The sequence below is a fragment of the Furipterus horrens genome, unplaced genomic scaffold (genome assembly GCF_987537825.1).
Source record: "Furipterus horrens unplaced genomic scaffold, mFurHor1.1.pri manual_scaffold_17, whole genome shotgun sequence".
NCBI classification, from domain to species: Eukaryota; Metazoa; Chordata; class Mammalia; order Chiroptera; family Furipteridae; genus Furipterus; species Furipterus horrens.
The window spans coordinates 50,457,759-50,477,752 of record NW_028327187.1 but is presented as its reverse complement, the minus strand read 5'-3'; the positions used below and the strand labels follow the sequence as shown (position 1 = coordinate 50,477,752).

Sequence of the window (19,994 nt, the reverse complement as noted above, 5' to 3'; positions counted from 1 at the left end):
CACAGTGGAGTGGTTAGACAATCATACACTTTACAAAGAATTTCCCCCCATATTTCCAGTAACCAACTGGCACCATACATAGTTGTTCCGTATTACAATATTATTTAATATATTCCCTATGCTGTACTTTACATCCCCAGGACTATTCTGAAACTACCAATCTGTACTTCTCAATCCCTTCACCTTTTTTGTCCAGTCCCTCAACCCCCCTCCCCTCTGGCAGCTATCAGTCTGCTCTCTGTACCTATGAGTCTGTTTCTGTTTTGTTTGTTTGTTTATATTGTTCATTAGATTCTATATATGAGTGAGATCACATGGTATTTGTCTTTCTCTGACTGGCTTATTTCATGTAGCATAATACCCTCTAGGTCATCCATGCTGTCACACTGGTGAGCTTGCCTTATTTTTTATGGTCTGGCTGAACTCTCAACTCAAGTCAGAGCTATCCCAGCAAGGGCTCCTCTGTGACACACACTTCCATTAGGGATAGTGACAAAGAAAGGATGAGTCCTTGAGAATAATCACATTTTGAGGATCTCAAGTCAGAAAACTGGCCATGAATCATGGTCTCACTTTTTCTAAGAAGCTTTGTAGTGGGTCTCATGTTCATTCTGATTAGTGACTTCCAAGTCTAAACTGGAGTGGACAAGGAGATCTACCCATTAGGATTTAACAGACAAAGAAAACATAAACTGAAACCCAGATCAGTTAGAATCAGAGGACATCTGCTAAACTTAGATAGGTTTGGAAATTCAGCTCTAGGCTGGTAACCAAAACAGCAACATGGTCAAAAACAGCCACCTTTCACAAGCTGTTGATTGTTAAAAGTTGGGTGATGCATGTATAGGTGATTATTTTAATATTATCTATTTTTGTGTGTTAGAAATGCCAACCCTTGATTCCTACACCACACTTATAGTGTTCTATTTCATTCAACAAAAAACCAAGTGCTTATTAGTATGTTACAGGGATTGTTCTGAACTATTAATTTTTAAAAATCATTTATTGCACAATGGTTAAAAAAACAGACCCAATTTTATTTTCTGGCCAAGGTATCTAATGGCAGTTGAAGCTGTGACATGCTTATTTCATATGTACAATGGAAAAACTAAAATAAGAGATCTTTTATATATATATTTATACACACACAGATACAGACACACACACTCACACACATATATGGAGCAAGGAACTAAAATTATCTTAAGCAATAATTTTTTGTGATTATTTTGTGGGTCACTTCCTAAAAAATGTCCCCAAGCCCCCAAACTTTCAATTACAATTCACATGCAATTAAAAAATAAAATTCTAAAGTCTATCCATTGAGCTGCCAAATGCCATATTAGCTCTTAGAAGTTATCTTTAACAGAAGTTATCAGGTATCTTTTAACCACATTATACACTGTTTTTAAACATAATTTATGCAGATAAATGACTAAAGAATACCTAATTTGAAAACTCAAAGATCTCAGGACAATTTCACATGTTAGCAAAATCCTCTCTCCCTCTCCAAAAACACAAGGCACTTACGAGGAAAGTTGTACTTAAAGCAGGTCTGTGCTGCAATCATCCATTCAGCCCTGGTCTCACAGAAAATGGCAATAGTGCTCTTCGGTTTTAACCCCAATGCAGTGAGTCCACTACCAAAGTTATTCACTCTGCAGTTCACTTCAAGGTAATTCATCCATTTATAATTCCCAAGAATTAACTGTTAATGTGAGACATTCTTTAATATTAGTACACTTATTCAAACAAGCAATTAAAAAAACTATTCAAAATGTGAAACTCTAAAATGACCCTTAAGTGTATATACAGAAGCTTTGGGTATATTCTGAGAATCAGTTACACAGGAATGTAATAGAATGCAAGGGTACTTAAAATGCATATGATTTGTGATAAAGTAAAATGTATCCTCCCCCTTTAAAAAAATTAAAAGCACAAAAATATTTTACCTTCTTAAAAACCTTTCCATTTGGCTGCATTTCATTTTCTTCACTTAGGATTTCCCTGGTCCCAAGGCTGTCCTTCTTCCCAAACTTGGATACGGCATGATCAAATAGTTTATCAAGAGTGTCTGCTCCAGGGATGTCTATGACAGCTAGTGAGTCGAAGTGCGTGACAGAACGATATGGACTTCCAGGTTTGTCTGAAGTGGGTTTAGCTTTTATTCTCTTTGCCATAGCGTTTTTCTTCTTGGCATTGGTAAGAAAATACCATGGAATAAATACAAGGGCACTGTATATTGTTATTAACAAGTGGACAGGCAGCAAAATAATGGTGGGCACATTTAGCTTAAGTTTCATAGTAGCAAGGCTTCTAAAATGCTGTTTATTTCTTGTTATTCTTTGGCTTTGGAGAGCCTTATTTTGCTGAAGAAGGCAATAATGGAAGCAGCAGCAAGAGTAGCAGTATAGCCAAGGAAGTTCAATTTTAATGATACAGATAAAAGTTAGTAATCTTTGGAAGCCGACAATAAAGTACACCTGTAGGTGAAGACAATGAGCCAGGCAGAGAGCAGGAAAAAAAAAAGACAAAAACAAAACAAAAGAGTATTAACAAGTTGATAGAACCATTGATTTAAATACTCAGGTCTTTATTAGTTTATATAATTGATTTGTTATAGAAAGAGGAAATAACTGGTCTGAAAGACTGGCATTTCCCATTTTAATCATTATTGCCATAAACTTCTGAATTTAATCTTTTCTCGGTTTTTAGATATACTGATACTCTGCATGTCATTCTGCAAGTTGGTTTAGTAACACTACTTGAATACTTACATGAATGCATGAATATGATATTTAAGTTTTGAAACTTTGGCAGAGTAGGGATGCCAATGAGTTACTCTTATATACATATCTGTAAACCAGACAACTTTAAATCAGGTTTGGTTTTGTATCCAAAAGGGAAAACCAATCCACCATTTTAGTTTTATGTCTCAAACATCGATCCAGAAATCTTATTCTGAGTTCTTCAGTGAGGTAAATTTCAGAGATAATGCTATTCACTATTTCCTATGCCAAAAATTAGAGCAATACAATCATTAAACCATTTCCTAAGTGTCCACTTTGTGCTCAAAATTGCACCAATTCCCTGGGAGTAGTATTAAATCTGAAGTACTGTAAGTCCTGGCCCTTGCCCATTACAAGTTAACAGTTACGAGGTAATCAGCACACCAGATAGATCCAGCATTTTTTCAAACTCTTTTAGAGTAGGGGGCAGTTAACCACTTCTTCAAAAAATAAAAGCTCCTGCAGACTGCCCTTATATAAAATTAAAGTGGAATTGCTCTGGCTGAAGCAAGAATTGGGGGTATCCAGAATCCCACCCAAACTTCCCAGAAACCCATTCCAAAGGTGACCATTGAAGCATTCCTAATGAAAAGCCCTACAGGAATATGTAAGTGCTATGGTGTGGAGGAAAAGCAATAAATGCCATAGGAGTTCAGAGGAAGTACAAAATGGCCAAGAGTAACTAGTGGAGGATATGTGGAAATTGGACTTAAGCTGGATCTTATGCTGGGGATCTGGTAATGAAGCAGAACGGATGAAGGGCATTCAGGGTAGGAGAATAACGTGAAGAAAGAGAGGTAGGAATGGAAGGACTTTGGGAGAATAGACAGGGCAAATAATAAGGACATTAGCCTGACTGAGGCACAGAGTGCTCATTGGCTAAACAGGCTACAATGGTACAGGATCTGACAAATAAGGCAAAGCAGTTTTGATTCAACTAGGCAGGAAACCAGAGGCCCCTGCAGGTCATAAGAACCGTGTTAACTGGAAAGGAAATGCAGAAACAGCCTGTAGGATCCTATCTCTCAGGGAGTGTGCCTTCAGCTGAGAAAGCTAGTTTGGTGAGCGGCACTATATTTTAACCATAAAAGTTAAAATGCTAGTTCACTTGGAGGAGACCAATTGAAGCCCTCCTTTCTCTAAATTTTGTGAAAATAAGAGAGGCAGACTACTGACCCCAGGATAGTTTTTTTTACACCAATTACTATAAAATGGTAGCTTAATTCTGCCTCTGCTTTTGTTCATGTCCTTCAACTGAGTGTGGTGAATGAATAAGAAACTACAAGTGAAAAGACCTGGGTTTTAGTCCTCATCTTGTTCACTAAATGGCTGTGTAACCTAGAATAAAGCCATCAATTTGAGCTTAATCTCAGACTAGATCAGTAGCCTATACTTAGAAGTAATGGGTCCCTTTAAGAATCCAGAGAGAACTATGAACCCAATTCCCCAAAGAAAGATATGCAAAATATTACACTCAATTTCAGGGAATTCATGAGTTCTCTGAAATGCATCCATGAACCCCAGAGGGTGACACCAACCCTGAACTAAATTTCTGGCCTAGATGATTTCCCAGGGCCATTATTACTTCAAATGTTATGATTTATCCTATGTAAAAATTGCTTTCTCAGTCTCTCTGACAAGTTTGGCCATTTATTTCTTCAGACAAGGTATGTCAAGTATCTATCACATTGCCCTGTCCTCAATATGCAAAAGCCCCTCAAACAATCCTCTCTTATACCAAACATTTCATGACTATCCAAATCCACAAATCTTTCCATTCTTTAATTTCCTACATCACTTGTTGAAGAAATATAAAGTAGAAGACAGCTTTAGAAGGGCTTTACAGTCTAGTTGGATTTAAACTGTACTGTACGTTCTTTTAGTCATTCATGTTGTTATATACACTTAATCTTTTACACATTTGCCTTAAGTCTTAGAGGTAGGGTCACTGGTTCAATTCCCAATCAGGGCACATGCCTGGGCTGCTGGCAAGGTCCCCGGTTAGGGGCGTGCAAGAGGCAACCACACATTGATATTTCTCTTCCTCTCTTTCTCCTTCCCTCTCTCTAAAACTAAAATAAAATCTTTTAAAAATCAATAAGCATGTCCTCAGATGAGCATAAAAAGAATTACAAGTATAGATAAAAGCAAAAAGCAGAGCTGCTTTGGCAGGGGAGCCTGTGACATCTCCTGAAGTGACTCCTTGGAACCCCTAGTTCAGCTGAGTATTTTAACCACTAATATTGTCTCATCCCTTATTTCACAGAAAAGCAAATAAGAGGCCCATCTCCAAATCTGGTGCTGTTTTAAGCACATCAGCAAGCCTCGGGCCAGTGTTGCCTATCATCATGCCTACTGATCAATTCATTTAAAGTTAGATTTGAACACTTCTGAGCACTTAATACAAAGATGAGTAAAACACACCCTGCATTATTTGTTACTTGTATGCATGCACATGTGTTCACATATATGGGAGTGGACAGAAACATCAGTTCAAATGTATAAGATAGAATGTGATAAATCCCGTAAGAGGAACAAGAACAAAATGCTAAAGGTATTCAAAAGTGGGGTGATTGCATCCAGTTTGGGGGAAAACAAGATGAGGGAGGAAGTAGAGCCATCTAGAAAGGTTTCACAGAAAATAAACCATAGCATTGGAGGTGGGTGTGAAGGATGCCTATGTTTTCAACAGAACAGGGCATAGTTTGGGAAATGAGGACAATCCTATTAGACAGAATAATGGATGAGCAATTGAATGTGGCAGAACAGTGCAGGATGTATCAGAAAAACAGCAAGTAGTATAGCAAATGCTTTAATGCTCTCTGTGTAAAGTGCCACTCCACTTTGATGATCCAAAGCACGGGGAAAATTGAATTATTTCAGGCAACTTTACTAGATAACAACTATACTGAGACACATGCATAAGACAATTTGGTGACTCAAGATTAAACACGCTGCAATTGTATTAAGGGAAAATGAATTCTTCTCTAAAGAGAGAACATTTGATATCATCCTGGGTGGTAAATGGGCTAAACTTAGTAAGGAGATATGGGTTCTAACCTCAGTGTCTACTATGAAATGTAACTTTGAAAGAGTTATATGACCTCTCACTGAAAAGCTCTGTACCAGTGGCACCTTATGTAAAATAGGAATAATGCTTGTAGCTACTACATGGTATTGTTGGTGAAATCCTTCCTTTTATCCAGGCTAAATTCCATAGACAATAATAATAAGTTCCTGGAACATGCAGGTCTGTCCAAAAGGTATCCAGCCATGTAATATGAAATATAGAGATATTTATTGAAGAAGATACAAGATACAAATAACATTGTACATAGGACAATAACACCTCAGTCCCCTTTAAAGTAGGCACCTTGGGACCTCACACAGTTCTCCCAATCACCATCAGCTGCCCTGTTGTATTTTTCTGAATTTCATCGATGGTCTGAAATCTCTTCCCTTTCAAAGGTGATTTTAGTTTTGGGAAAAGCCAGAGGTCACAGGGTGCCAAATATGGGCTGTAGGGAGGCTGAGTCACCTGGGTGATTTGATGTTTCACCAAAAAACTCTGCACGAGATGTGATGCATGAGCGGGCACATTGTTGTGATGAAGCTGCCAATCACCAGTTGCCCATAGCTGCGGCCTTCTGAGTCATCTGAACAGTTTCTGCAGAGGAATGCTCAAGCTTAATGCAAACTTTGATGCAGATTCATTGCTCTGCTTGATCAGTTATTTTGAATGCGACGGCCACACAGTACACGTGCTCACTTGATGTCTACTGCCGCCACTGATTAATACAGTGAAGTCGTCATTGTTTACACATGAGCATTCCAGTCCACTCTCCTTGACTGCCAGGTTACATCGATGTCATGCAAACCATTCTAGTTATATTAACAATGGCTGGACTTTTTCCAGATAGACCTTGTACTCTTAACACTTTTGCCTCTCTCTGACTTTGTTGTACTTCCTCAGCTAATCACAATTTGGTTAAACCCAATTCTCCACCCAATCAGCACCTGTATCCACACAGCTCAATTTATCTGGAGAAAAACCTGACTGTCCCCCTTTAAATCTGTGATTGCACCCTCAAGTGGGCCATACTGCACTGCACTGCACTAGTCCATGCACTGGCCACTCTCCAGGGTTTCATGCCTTCTTCTTTCTCCCTACACTACCAATATTCCCCCTCTACCCTGACTCTTAACTGCCAACCTGGCTTACTATTTTGCTGAGAAAACTGAAAAAGTCTGAAGAGAAATTCCAGATTCCCACCACTGCATCTACCCATCTACTAGCATATGTGGCCACATTCTTTTCACTCCTGTGACTATGGATGAACTGGAGATGCTCCCAGGTAAGGCCAACCCCTTTATTCATGCAGGGCACCTTGACTATACAATGAAAACCTGGAGGTGCTGCTCTACCTATTTTTCCTTGCTCTCCTGGCTCATTAATGTTTCCTGCTCTACTGAATCATTCCATTATAATCAGCATTATAATGGGCTATATTTTTTACCTTTCATTAATCTATATTTTTGCACATTATTTTTTTAGTTTTTCATATTTTTATTGTATTTTCCATTATTTGTCCCCTTACCATCCCCCCGCAATCACCACACTGTTGTCTATGTCCATGAGTTCTCTTTTCTTTTTGCTCAATCCCTCCACCCCTCACCACCCCCACTAGCTGTCATCTGTTCTCCATCTATGAGTCTGTCCCCATCTTCCTTATTAGTTCAGTTCATTCATTAGACTCCACATATGAGTGAGATCATATGATATTTGTCTTTCTCTGACTGGCTCATTTCACTTAGCATAACGTTCTCCAGGTCCATTCATGCTGTCACAAAGGGTAACAATTTTTCTTTTTGATGGACAAGTAGTATTCCATTGTGCAAATGTCCCATAGTTGTTTTATCCACTCATCTATTGATGGACACTTGAGCTGCTTCCATATCTTGGCAACAGTAAATAACGCTGCAATGAACAGAGGGGTGCTTATGTTCTTTTGAATTAATGTTTTGGGTTTCTTTGGATATATTCCCAGAAGTGGGGTTGCTGGGTTAAAAGGCAGATCCATTTTTAATTTTTTGAGGTAATTCCATACTGCTTTCCACAGTGGCTGCACGAGTCTGCATTCCCACCAACAATGCAGAAGGTTTCCCCTTTCTCCACAACCTTGCCAGTACTTGTTGTTTGTTGATTTACTGATGATAGCCATTCTGACAGGTGTGAGGTGATCTCATTATGGTTTAAATTTGCTTTTCTCTGATGATTAGTGACATTGAGCATCTTTTCATATGTCTATGAGCCATCTGTATGTCTTCTTTGGAGAAATGTCTATTCAGATCATTTGCCCATTTTTTAATTGGTTTTTTTGCTTTTCTGGTTGAGCTTTGTAAGTACTTTATAAATTTTGGATATTCACTTCTTATCAGATGTATCAGCGAATATGCTCTCCCATTCTGTGGGTTGTCTTTTTATTTTGTTGATAATTTCCTTTGCTATGCAAAAACTTTTGTTTGGTGAAGTCCTATTTGTTTATTTTTTTTCTTTTGTTTCTCTTGCCTGGATACAGCCAATAAAAAATTGCTATGAGCAATGTCTGAGATTTTGCTGCCTATACATCTTCTAGGATTTTTATGGTTTCAGGTCTAACATTTAAGTCTTTGGTCTATTCTTAATTTATTCCTGTGTGTGGCATAAGAAGGTGGTCTAGTTTCATTTTTCTGCACGTATCTGTCCAATTTTCCCAACATCATTTAATAAATAAACTATATTTACCCCATTGTATGTGCTTGCTTCCTCTGTCAAATAGTAATTGAGTATAAATTTCTGGGCTCTCTATTCTGTTCCATTGATCTATGTGTCTGTTTTTATGCCAGTCCCATGCTGTATATGCTGCCTCCAAGAGACCCACCTCAGATCGAAACATATACACGGACTAAAAGTAAAGGGTTGAAAAAAGATATTTCATGAAAATTAAAAAGAAAAAAAGCTGAGGTATCAGTACTTATATCTGACAAAAGAGACTTTCAAACCAAGGCTACAGTAAGAGGCAAATGACACTACATAATGATACAGGGAACAATCCAACAAGAGGATATAACCCTAGTAAACATTTATGCACCCAACATAGAAGTACCTAAATATGTGAAGGGAATCTTGATGGACATAAAGGGAGAGAGCAACATTTTAACACCTCATGGACTTCAAGGGATAGATATATCTTCCAGGTAGAAAATCAACAAGGAGACACCGGCATTAGATCAAATGAACTTAATTGCTATCTTCAGAACATTTCACCCCAAAGCAGCAGAATATACATACTTTTCAAGTACACAGGGAACATTTTCTAGGATAGACCACAAGTGAGGACATAAAACAAGTTTCTGTAAATTTAAGAAGATTGAAATCATATCGAGCATCTTCTCTGACCACACTGCTATGAAACTAGAAATCAATCACAAGAACACTGAAAAACACACAAAGACATGGAAGGTAAATAACATGTTATTAAACAATGAATGGATCAACAACAATATCAAGGAAGAAATCAAAAGATACCTTGAAACCAATGAAAATGAGGCACAACAATCCAAAATTTGAGAGACACTGGGAAAGCAATCCTAAGAGGGAAATTCATAGCATTACAGGCTTATCTCAAAAGAACAAAAATAAAAAAAAAAAAAACAAGAAAAAGATCAAATAAACAATCTATCTTTACATTTAAAGAAACTTGAAAAAGAATAACAAACAGAGCCCAAGGTAAGTGGAATGAATGAAATAATGTACACAAGAGCAGAAATAAACAACGTAGCGTCTAATAAAACAATACAAAAGATCAATGAATCCAAGAGCTGGTTCTCTGAGCAGATAAACAAGATTGACAAACCTTTAACCAGACTCATCAAGAAAAAAAGAGAAAGGACCCAAATAAATAGAATCAGAAATGAAAGAGGAGAAACAACAATTGACACAAAGAAATACAAAGGATTGTGGAAAATATCATATGCCAATAAACTAGACAACGTGAATGAAATGGATAAATTCCTAGAAACATACAGTCTTTCAAAACTATATCAGGAAGAAGAGAATCTTTATAGATAGATTATACCTAATGAAACTGAAGCAGTAATTAAAAAACAAAAACAAAAACTACCAACAAAAAAAGCCCTGGACCAGATGGCTTCACAGTTGAATTTTATGAAACATTCCAAGAAGAACTGATACCTCTCCTTCTCAAACTATTTCATAAAATCTAAGAGGAGGGAAGTCTCCCAAAGTCATTTTATGAGGACAGCATTATCCTAATTCCAAAACCAGATAAAGACACTACAAAGAAAGAAAATTATAAGCAAATATCCCTGATTAACATAGATGCTAAAATTATCAATAAAGTATTAGCAAACCAAATACAGCAATGCATCAAAAAGGTCATACACCATGATCGAGTGGGATTTATTCCAGGAATGCAAGGTTGGTACAACATTCGCAAATAAACGAATGTGATTCACCACAAAACAAAATGAAAGAAGAAAACCACATAATCATATCAATAGATGCAGAAAAACCATATGATAAAATCTAGCACCCATTCATGATAAAAACTCATAGCAAGGTGGGAATAGAGGGAGCATACCTAAACATAATAAAGGTCATATATGACAAACCCACTGCCATAATCATACTCAATGGGCAAAAACTACAAGTGTTGCCCCCCTTAAGATCAGGAACAAGACAAGGATGTCCACTTTCACCTCTTTTATTCAACATAGTACTGGAAGTTCTAGCCACAGTAATCAGACAAGAAGAAATAAAAGGTATCCAAATTAGAAGGGAAGAAGTAAAACTGTCTTTATTTGCAGATGACATGATACTGTACATAGAGAATCCCAAAGATTCCACCAAGAAACTACTAGAACTGATGCTGAAATGAATTTAGCAAAGTAGGATACAAAATTAATATCCAGAAATCAGTTGCATTTTTATATGCCAATAATGAACTATCAGAAACGGTAATTAAGACAACCATACCATTCACCATTGCTTCAAAAGAATAAAATACTTAGGAATAAACCTAATGAAGGATGTAAAAGACTTGTACTCAGAAACTTATAGACACTGAAGAATTAGAAGATACAAATAAGTGGGAGCACACACCATGTTCATGGATAGGAAGAATTAATGTCATTAAAATGTCCATACTACCCAAAGCAAGTTATCGATTCAACACAATTCCTATCAAGATTCCAATGACATATTTCATAGAACTAGAATATTTCAAAAATTTATATGGAATCACAAGAGTCCCAGCATAGCAATAGCGACCCTGAGAAAGAACAAAGTTGGAGGAATCATGCTACCTAATATCAAACTATACTATAAGGTCAAAGTAATAATGGGCTATTATTTCTTTCATCTTAAAAACCATTCCCTAAGAGCTGATGGAGACTGAACTGAGAAGAAAATCAGCAAGCCAATATGCCTTGATAGGGAGTCGGTAGCAAACCACTGAATTTTGTAATGAAAGGAGTAACATTATCAGATTTGTTTTATAAAGATCAGTTTGAGCGCCCCCTCTTCAAAAAAAAAAGCAACACAAAAACACCACCATTTTTTCTCTTGCACCTTATTGTCCTTCTCTTTAGAACTCCTTAAAAGATGTGTGTGCTGTCTCCCAGTTCTCTCCCCCTACTTTGTCTTGAACCTACTACACTCAAGGCTTTTGCCACCCAACACTCCACAAAATTGCTGAGATTAAAGTCATCAATGACTACCATGTTGTCAGATTCCAAGGTCAATTAAAACTCAGTCCTCATTTCCCTTGGCCCACCAGGAACCTTTAACACAGTTGGCCCCTCTTTTCCTGCTTAAGACTTTTCCACTTGGCTTCCAAAAATCATATTCAAGTTTTCTTCCTACTTCCCTAGACATTCTGTTTCAATTTTTTTTTTTTTTTTGCTGCTTCTTCCCCATTTCCTTGACCTGTAACAGCCACAGTACTCAGTCCTTTTTTATCTACACTCACTCCCATGGTGATCTCATTTATTCTCACAGCTTTAAGTAGCAGGTTTACGGTGATGACTCCCTAGCCTGGAGGTTTGCCTTTAATACCAGATTTGTATATCCAATTGTTTCCTCAACAAATCCATTTAGGTTTCATTTAAGTACCTCAAATTTATTACGTTCAAAACTGAGCCACTGATCATCCTTTACAAACCTTTTCCAACCAGTCTTGCCCACTGCTGTAATTTACAGTTGCTTTGACTTATATTCACTCTTTCACTCCTCTTTCTCATAAATTTCATACGAAATTCATCAGCAAATCTTACTGGCTCTACTTACAAAACAGATATCAAATCTGACTACTTCTAACCACCTTCACTACTACTATCCTAGTTCGAGCCACTACCATCACTAGCATCTTTTACCTGGATAAATGCAATGGTCAATCTAATTTCCCTGCCCCCATCTTTATAATAAAATTCTAAACTCAGCAGTCAGAGCACCCCAGTTAAAATATAAGTTAGATTATGTCGTTCCGCTGCTCAAAACCTTTCAAAGAATCCTCATATGGCTCACTCAAGAAGAAAAACAAGTCTTTACCATGAATTATGACACTACAAATCCTTCCCATAGTTCTTAAGTGCCTGACTTCAACTTCTAATATACTTTCCCCTAATTCATTCTGCTATAGTCACTTGTTCCTAGCTATTTCTGGAACATACCATCCTGCCTCAGGGCGTTCATACATGCTATTCTGTCTAACTGGAGTGTTCTTCCAAGAAGGCTCTACAGCGTCTTTTTTCACCTCCTTTCTATCTTTACTCAAAAAACACCTTCTCAGTGAGGCCTTTCCCAGCCACTCTCTATAAAATTTCATGCCAGCATTCCAATCATTTTCTTGCTTTATTTTTCTCCTTAGCACTTACCACTAATCCATCATATGCTTCATTTTTCATGTTCACATCAATGTCCTCACTAGAACACAAGATCCTTGAGGTAGAGTTTATTGTTCGATGCTGAATCTTCAGCAATTACAACAGTACCTCTGTGTTAGCTGTCCAATAAATTTGTTGACTGAAATAAGAATGTACATGGAATTGCTCTGAAACTATAAAATAAAATGTATGCAAGACAATAGCCTAAAGATAACCAACTTTATTCATCTTAAATAACAATCACTTGTCTATGCCAACACTGTAGGAAATTATTTACTCTTAAAATCCCTGGTACTTAAAATAAATTTGAACATGTTTTTAGGTGCTTAATAAAAAAATAAAATTAAACAAACTGTTGCACAGAGAGAGAGGATTAGTGGTATAGAAGCATGAGGGCTATAGTTGGTAATATGCACTTTTTTATGGATGCCTTTCACAAAGGTATGCTGTCTTTCCATGTATGAAAAGGGACACTACTGTTCCACCATTGGTAGTACATGAACTCTGAGTTGTGCTTCCCTGACATGAAATAATGCATTTATTTCTGCATCAGCTGGAAAGAAGCAGGACATCATCTTCAGTCATGGAAAAGCTGATTGTTCGTGTTGATGTTTACTATTCCATACGGAAAGCATTATGAATAAATACTTATTGAACATTTACTATGGGATCGGTACTGTGCTCAATCCTTTAGATACATTATTTTATTTAATCCTTCAGAAAACCCCTTTAAGATAGTATTCTCATTTTACTGCTGATGTCATAGTCTCAGAGAGATTCAATAATTTGCCCAAGAAAACATAGCTAAGTAGGCATTTTTGACCCACTCTATCTGATTTTAAAGTCCATGCTTTCAGCAACATTGTCTATGACTCTGGTCATACTGGTATAACCTAAATTGGTGAGTGATAAAGTTTGTGCATAAAGAAATCCTGGCAACAATTTTGAACACTGATCTGTCCTACATACAAATGCATTTTTATAGGGGAAAGTAAGTCCTTTAGGTTTCTAGTAAGTCCTAGAAGTTTTAGTGAGAATCAAATGCAATTTTATTTTATATTTTTGTTTTGAGACCAAGTTTAATGATAACAATTTCATTCCAGTTATGTCAAATGCTCTGAGATAGTCAGGCTGAACATAAGAAGCATTAGTGATACATTAAGCTCTAGTATACATAGGAAACAAATACTACATACTGATAAAAGTCTGAATTTAAAAGAAGAAATCATCATCCCCCAGAAGCATGTGACAAACACATCATCAATTTAAGTATGAAAGAGAGAAACTAATAGACTGAAGACATATAAGGCCAAGACAATTTTTTCAGAAGTTTTAGAAAATGGACTAAACCAAACAAAGTTCCATGCATCTGCAAAGTTGAAACACACAGTGAGGACAAATTAAACTGATCTGCCCTTGACGGAAAACCTTATACAAATTTTTTTTTAAAAATAGTAATTTGAAAATCAGTGATTAACTATGTAAGTGCTACTTTAAGAAATCATTTTTCAAATCACATAATTTAAGGGTAAATGATAGGGAGATAATTCACCTTCTGAAAAAGATGAGCTGTGTCTACTAAATATTAAATCAGAAAACAATTATAAAAGTTTCAAGAGATTAAACAGATAACCATACCTATTACAGTTTAAAAGACCATATTTCTACATAGATGTTGCACCATCAAGACTTTTGTAATGGGTGGAGTGCTTCTTAAAAAATCCTATTTTCTTTCACATATTAGTAAAAAGTTCCAAATGATTTTAAAACATACTGGAGAAAGCTCAAATACTATGTTAAAAAAAAAGAACGGCTGCATTTTGTTCATAAAATCAAACTTTACAGGAGCTATGTTACAATATAATTAACTTTATATTAATATTAAAACTTAAGTACTTAATATTTTAAGAGAATAAAAGGTATTATGGGTAACTAGCAGGATATTTTGCTATCAGTCTACAAGACTGAATAATCATGTGAAATACACCAGTCTGACCCTTCTAAGTCTCATCAGACTCAAATTGGTAGAATGATCTAATCAATATGAAATAGCTTGTACAATAAAACTTTAACCCCAGTAATTATAATAAATTTGAAAATCATAATAAACACATTAATTATATTATTATAAATTCTAATAAATACATTTTTGAAAATAAAACAAAACAAAAACCTAGGGTAAATAATATAGATACCCTACACCAACACATTGCACCTGTGCCTAGCTATTTTCACTAGAAGTATCTCACAACTATGACTAATATTGGGGTGCAGCTCACTAACAAGATTAGCCAAACATGTTTACTTCTTCACCTGAAGATGTATTAACTGCTGAAGTCGCCATTCTGCCAGTCTCTTCCCAGCTTTCCCCAGCAAAGAAAGCACCTCAGCTGCCATGTTGAGGATACTCTTTCAAGTTCCCTCCCATAATGCCTTTAAGAACATCCCCAGCATGTATGCATCAGATAATGTTTTTTCTAGGTCACAGAATGCTGTAATAATAATCCTATATTTATGTGTTGAAATCAAGATATATAGAAGACAGTGATGCTATCTGTATACTTGGGGTACACTGTGTACATCTATTTCTTCACTTCAGCAATCACACATGATTTTAAAATATGCAGCTTTCTAAAATTGGGAGTTAATTGTATATAATTTAATCCAAAGCTTGTATTTAAGGGATTTGGAGGATAAATCATGCTACAAGTTGTACATACTGACAAAGCGTGATATTACAATCCAACTTTATTAGACATGAAAAGGGAGGAAACTAAGTTTTGGAATTTATATGTCTGGAGAGAAATATTAAGGATTCAATGCTGTAGAAGGGGAGCAGATAGCACAATGACAATTTCAACATTCAATGGCTGTTACTAAGAAGTAGCTGCTACAAGTCCCTGCAGACAAAATCTTGCTGCTAAATTAAGATGGACCATTGTACCATGGTATAGACTTTAATTTTGTTCATAAAGTCTCCCATTTACTAGGTCTCTCTCTATGGGAACACAGTTATGATTTTAATATAAGTTAATCAAAAAGAATTGTTACAGAACTAACTTTAAAATTAACTCATTGTTATAATAATTGTTTTGTCCCAGTAATGGATATATAGTAGTCCTCCCTTATCTGTAGTCTCACCTTCTTAAGTTTCAGTTACCCATGGTCAAGTATGGTGTAAAAATATTCAATGGAGAATGCTAAAAATAAACAATTCATATGTTTTAAATTGTGTGCCATTCTAAATAGCATGATAAAATCTCATATCTTCTTGCTCCATCCCAGCCAGGATGTGAATCATCCCTTTGTCCAGCATATTAAGCAGTGTATGCTCCCCACCCATTAGTCACCTAGTAGCCATTTTGGCCATCAGAACTACTATTGCAGTATCAGTGCTTGTGTTCAAGTAACACTTATTTTACTGTTATAATTTTCTATTTTATGATTATAGTTGTTAATCTCTTACTGTGTATAACTGATAAATTAAAGTTTATCACTGATATGGATATATAAAAAAATAGTATTTATAGGGTTTGGTACTATCTGCAGTTTCAGACATCCAGTGGGGATCTTAGAATATATATCTCCCATGGATAAGGTAGGACTACTGTGCAGACTACATATATATATATATATATATATATATATATATATATATATATATGTTTCCTGTCATCTTACCTATTTATTATAATACAGTAATAAAACCATGGGCTGCCAAACATGAGTGCAGGTAAAAAAAAAAATCTGTCACTAGCAGTAACACTTACCAACGGGAATATCTTTCTGTTACAGGGAGAACTTATACAACTGTATCTTTGTGTTACATGACCTATCCTCTATATTTGCTAGAGGAGGAAACAGTTTAATAAGTCAGCTTTTTGTTAATGTTATTTCCTGGTCTTTCACACTGTTAAAAATCAGACAACCATGTATTCTTAAACCATTCTTATAAAATGACCCTAGTAAGTCACTAAAACGAGTAAGTCAGGTACTTGGCCACCATAATGTGAAACTGTATCATGGTTTAAAAAAAAAAAAAAAGCTTACTCTGCCCTTCACTATTATATATACCTTATAAATGAGACTAATAAAAGGACTCAAAGACTGATAGATCTGCTAAAGATGGAAATTGTATGGTCATTCAGTCAATCCTTAAATATTAGCACTAGTAAAGAAAAACACAGATATTCCAAAGGCTGCAGATAACTCGAAATATATTTTTATTCTTAACATTTCATTTTGGGCATGTTTGATGTTTCAGAAATTAAAGCATTCATTTTTAATTAAATTTATTGGGGCGAGAAAATTCTTAACTAAAGAAGGAAGCCACATGAAGCCAAATATAAGTAGCCATGAAAAAGGACTCCTAGAGTTAATGTCTCCATGTTAGGAATAGGGAGATATTTTCCATTCTCTTCTCTCTCTTCCTGTTTATTCATTTACCTGGCCTAGGCATGCTTCATTAAGATGAGTGAGTAAAGGGCGATAAAGGAACTAAGTGTTTTTGCCTTGAAGTGTATTTTGGGATAGCCAAGGCAAAGCTATACCAATGGAGTCTCTAAAGTGTCACAGACACTATAAACTGAAAACACTGGCACAGATGTTCCTGCTAATGCTTCTGCTAACTCTCACTCTTTACCTTGGTAGTTTTCTCTTATACATGTAGATGAGTTGCAGGCGAACTACTATAGATGTTTGTCCCTGTAGTGGGGGAAGGGAAGTGAGAGACGGGGAGAGAGAGAGAGAGAGAGAGAGAGAGAGAGAGAGAGAGAGAGAGAGAGAGAGAGAGAGAGAGAGAGAGAGAGAGAGAGAGAGAGAGAGAGAGAGAGAGAGAGAGGAGGGAGGGAGAGAGAGCGAGCGAGCAAATGCACAAGGAAGCAAGATGATTCTCTGTGGGTAAATAAGTTAACTTTAGAAACCTAAATACTACGGCCCTCATAAAGACACCATTTTCTCTTTCCCAGAGGAAGTGCTAACCTTATTGATACTGTACCTCCTTTGTCAATCATGTGGTAGCATGCTGCCTAAATAGCTGAATTCAGAGACAGTTAATTCTGGCCTGCTGATAAAAATCTTCGGCCATGTTAAAGATTTTTCTAATGCAAGCTAATCCGTAGACTTTAGTACTTAGCAATACAAGAACATTAAGTCTTTCAGATTTCTTTTACTTGGAATTCAAAATTAGTTACCAGCACATACAAACTCCTAGATTTTCTGTGTCAACGTTATAACCTATTATAATGAAAGCAATTCTCAGAAGACCAGAAATACAAGAGGCAGCACTGTATAGTGTTTTGACCCTGGTTCAGCAGCTTGCTGAGCTATACAATGTGAAACAAATAACTTCTAATCTGTTTCCTCATCTGTAAAATGAGAAATTTGGATTCAGATTCTAAGATATCACAAACCAGTAAAAGATTTACAAAGAAAGAAGGATGGTGAGGGGAATAATATGACTGTCAACTTTTTGCCAGGTATGAACATTAAAAAAAAAAAAAAAAAAAAAAACTACCACTTACCATCACAATCATTTCATAAATTACAGAACATGTTTAATGCCCCAAAATTAGAAGAATATATCTTATAATAAGAAGCAAACATTTAAATGGAAAAAAATGTAACTTTAAAATGCTCACGGCCTATTGTCCTTATTTTCCACACTTTACCATGGACCAGTACAAAAACTTCACTGACCAGCACTGTTCTAAAGATCAATGTTTGGGAAATAACAGACTAGGTAATTTTCAAGGTCCAAGGCTCAAACACTATGATTGTAATTTTAGGTGTTCTGTTGTAAATATTTCTTTTATTGTATATTATTGTCTAGAACGGGTGCCTCTGTGAAGCAGAGTGCTAATACTTAAATTTTTGAATATCAAAAATATATTTAAAAACATTTAAGAAATAATAATTAGAATAAGCTTGAATTTATTGTGAAAAAGTGTACACTACTACAGATTTAACTTCATCAATAATAATTAACCATTCACTCAACACTTACTATTAAGCCCATTTTATAGATGAGGAAATTGAGACAAAGGAAAGCTAAATATCTTGCTGAGACATACACAACCTGTAAACTTCAGTAGATTGGAACTCATACCTGCAACTCCGTTTTTTTATTTCTCAAAGAAAAAGATTTTATTTAGATTTTAATTATCACTTCCCCCTTTTAAAATGACTGACAGACAGTTTAAATCTTAGGAGTGGCATACGGAAAAATTTTCCTATTACTTTTCCAAATAACATAAATATTGGCAGGGTTTCTCCACTGTAAAAAGAGTGAAGATGCCTATTATTATGGGCAGTTAATTTTCTCCAAAATCTGATAAAATTACAAGTTTAGAGTTTTTAAAGGACAAATACTTACAGATTTCCTCTTTTAAGGAGAACACGTATTATCTTTCGCGATTTCAATCTGCAATAAGAGACAACATTTATGGGTACGATGACATGAAAAAAGAGCCCCTTTTTAAAAAACTGAAGTGCTGTTTCACATTGCCTGTGCACCTTAGCTCATGACGAGACATGTACCAAAGGAAAAACAAGAAATGACTAGAGATGAGTGTCTAACAAGAACTACTGTTACTAGGATCTCAGAAAAGTAATTGAGCCTGACTCTAAGAAACAGCAGTTCAAATTCTATGAGCAAATGACAAGATTAAAAAAATAAGCAGAGGGACTAAAAGACATTTTTCCAAAGAAGACATAGAGATAGCTAATAGGTAGATGAAAGATGTTCAACATCACTAACCACCAGGGAAATGCAAATCAAAAACACAATGAGATAGTACCTCATACTTGTTATAACAACTATTATCAACAAGACAAGAGATAATAAGGGTTGGAGAGGATGTGGAGATATGGGAACCATTGTGTATTATTGGTGGAAATGTGAATTGGTACAGCCACTATGAAACATAGCATGGAGGTTCCTCAAAATACTAAAAATAGATCTACCATATGATTCAGCAATCCCACTTCTGGGTATATATCTATGGGAAATGAAAACAGGATATCAAAAAGTTATCTGCACCCCCCCCATGCTCATTGCAGCATTGACTCACAATAGCAAAGAAATTAAAACAACCTAAGTGTCTGCCAACAGATGCATAGATAAAGACGATCTGGTATAGATATACAAAGCAATATTGTTCAGAAATGAGAAAGAAGGAAATCCTGCCATTTGCGACAACATATATGGATGTTGGGGGCATTATACTTAATGAGATAAGCCAGACAGAGAAAGACAAATAT

The 19,994-nt window shown here is 35.9% G+C and overlaps 1 protein-coding gene across 4 annotated transcripts in view; it reads right to left on the bottom strand.

The window, feature by feature from the left end:
• The window catches only part of ACSL4 (acyl-CoA synthetase long chain family member 4), a 111,528-nt gene that overhangs the window by 49,009 nt on the left and 42,525 nt on the right, over positions 1–19,994 (bottom strand). Inside the window, exons 2-4 of one of the 4 annotated variants that reach the window (XM_090264653.1) lie at positions 19,108–19,155; positions 1,953–2,192; positions 1,531–1,708 (exon numbers count right to left, since the gene is read on the bottom strand). In XM_090264653.1, coding sequence (XP_090120779.1) covers positions 1,531–1,708; positions 1,953–2,180 — 406 coding nt within the window. In that variant the 5' untranslated portion in view covers positions 2,181–2,192; positions 19,108–19,155. Of the gene's footprint in view, positions 1–1,530; positions 1,709–1,952; positions 2,484–19,107; positions 19,156–19,994 lie in introns of those variants that run through there. The other 3 variants (XM_090264654.1, XM_090264655.1, XM_090264656.1) reach the window with 3 other exon arrangements.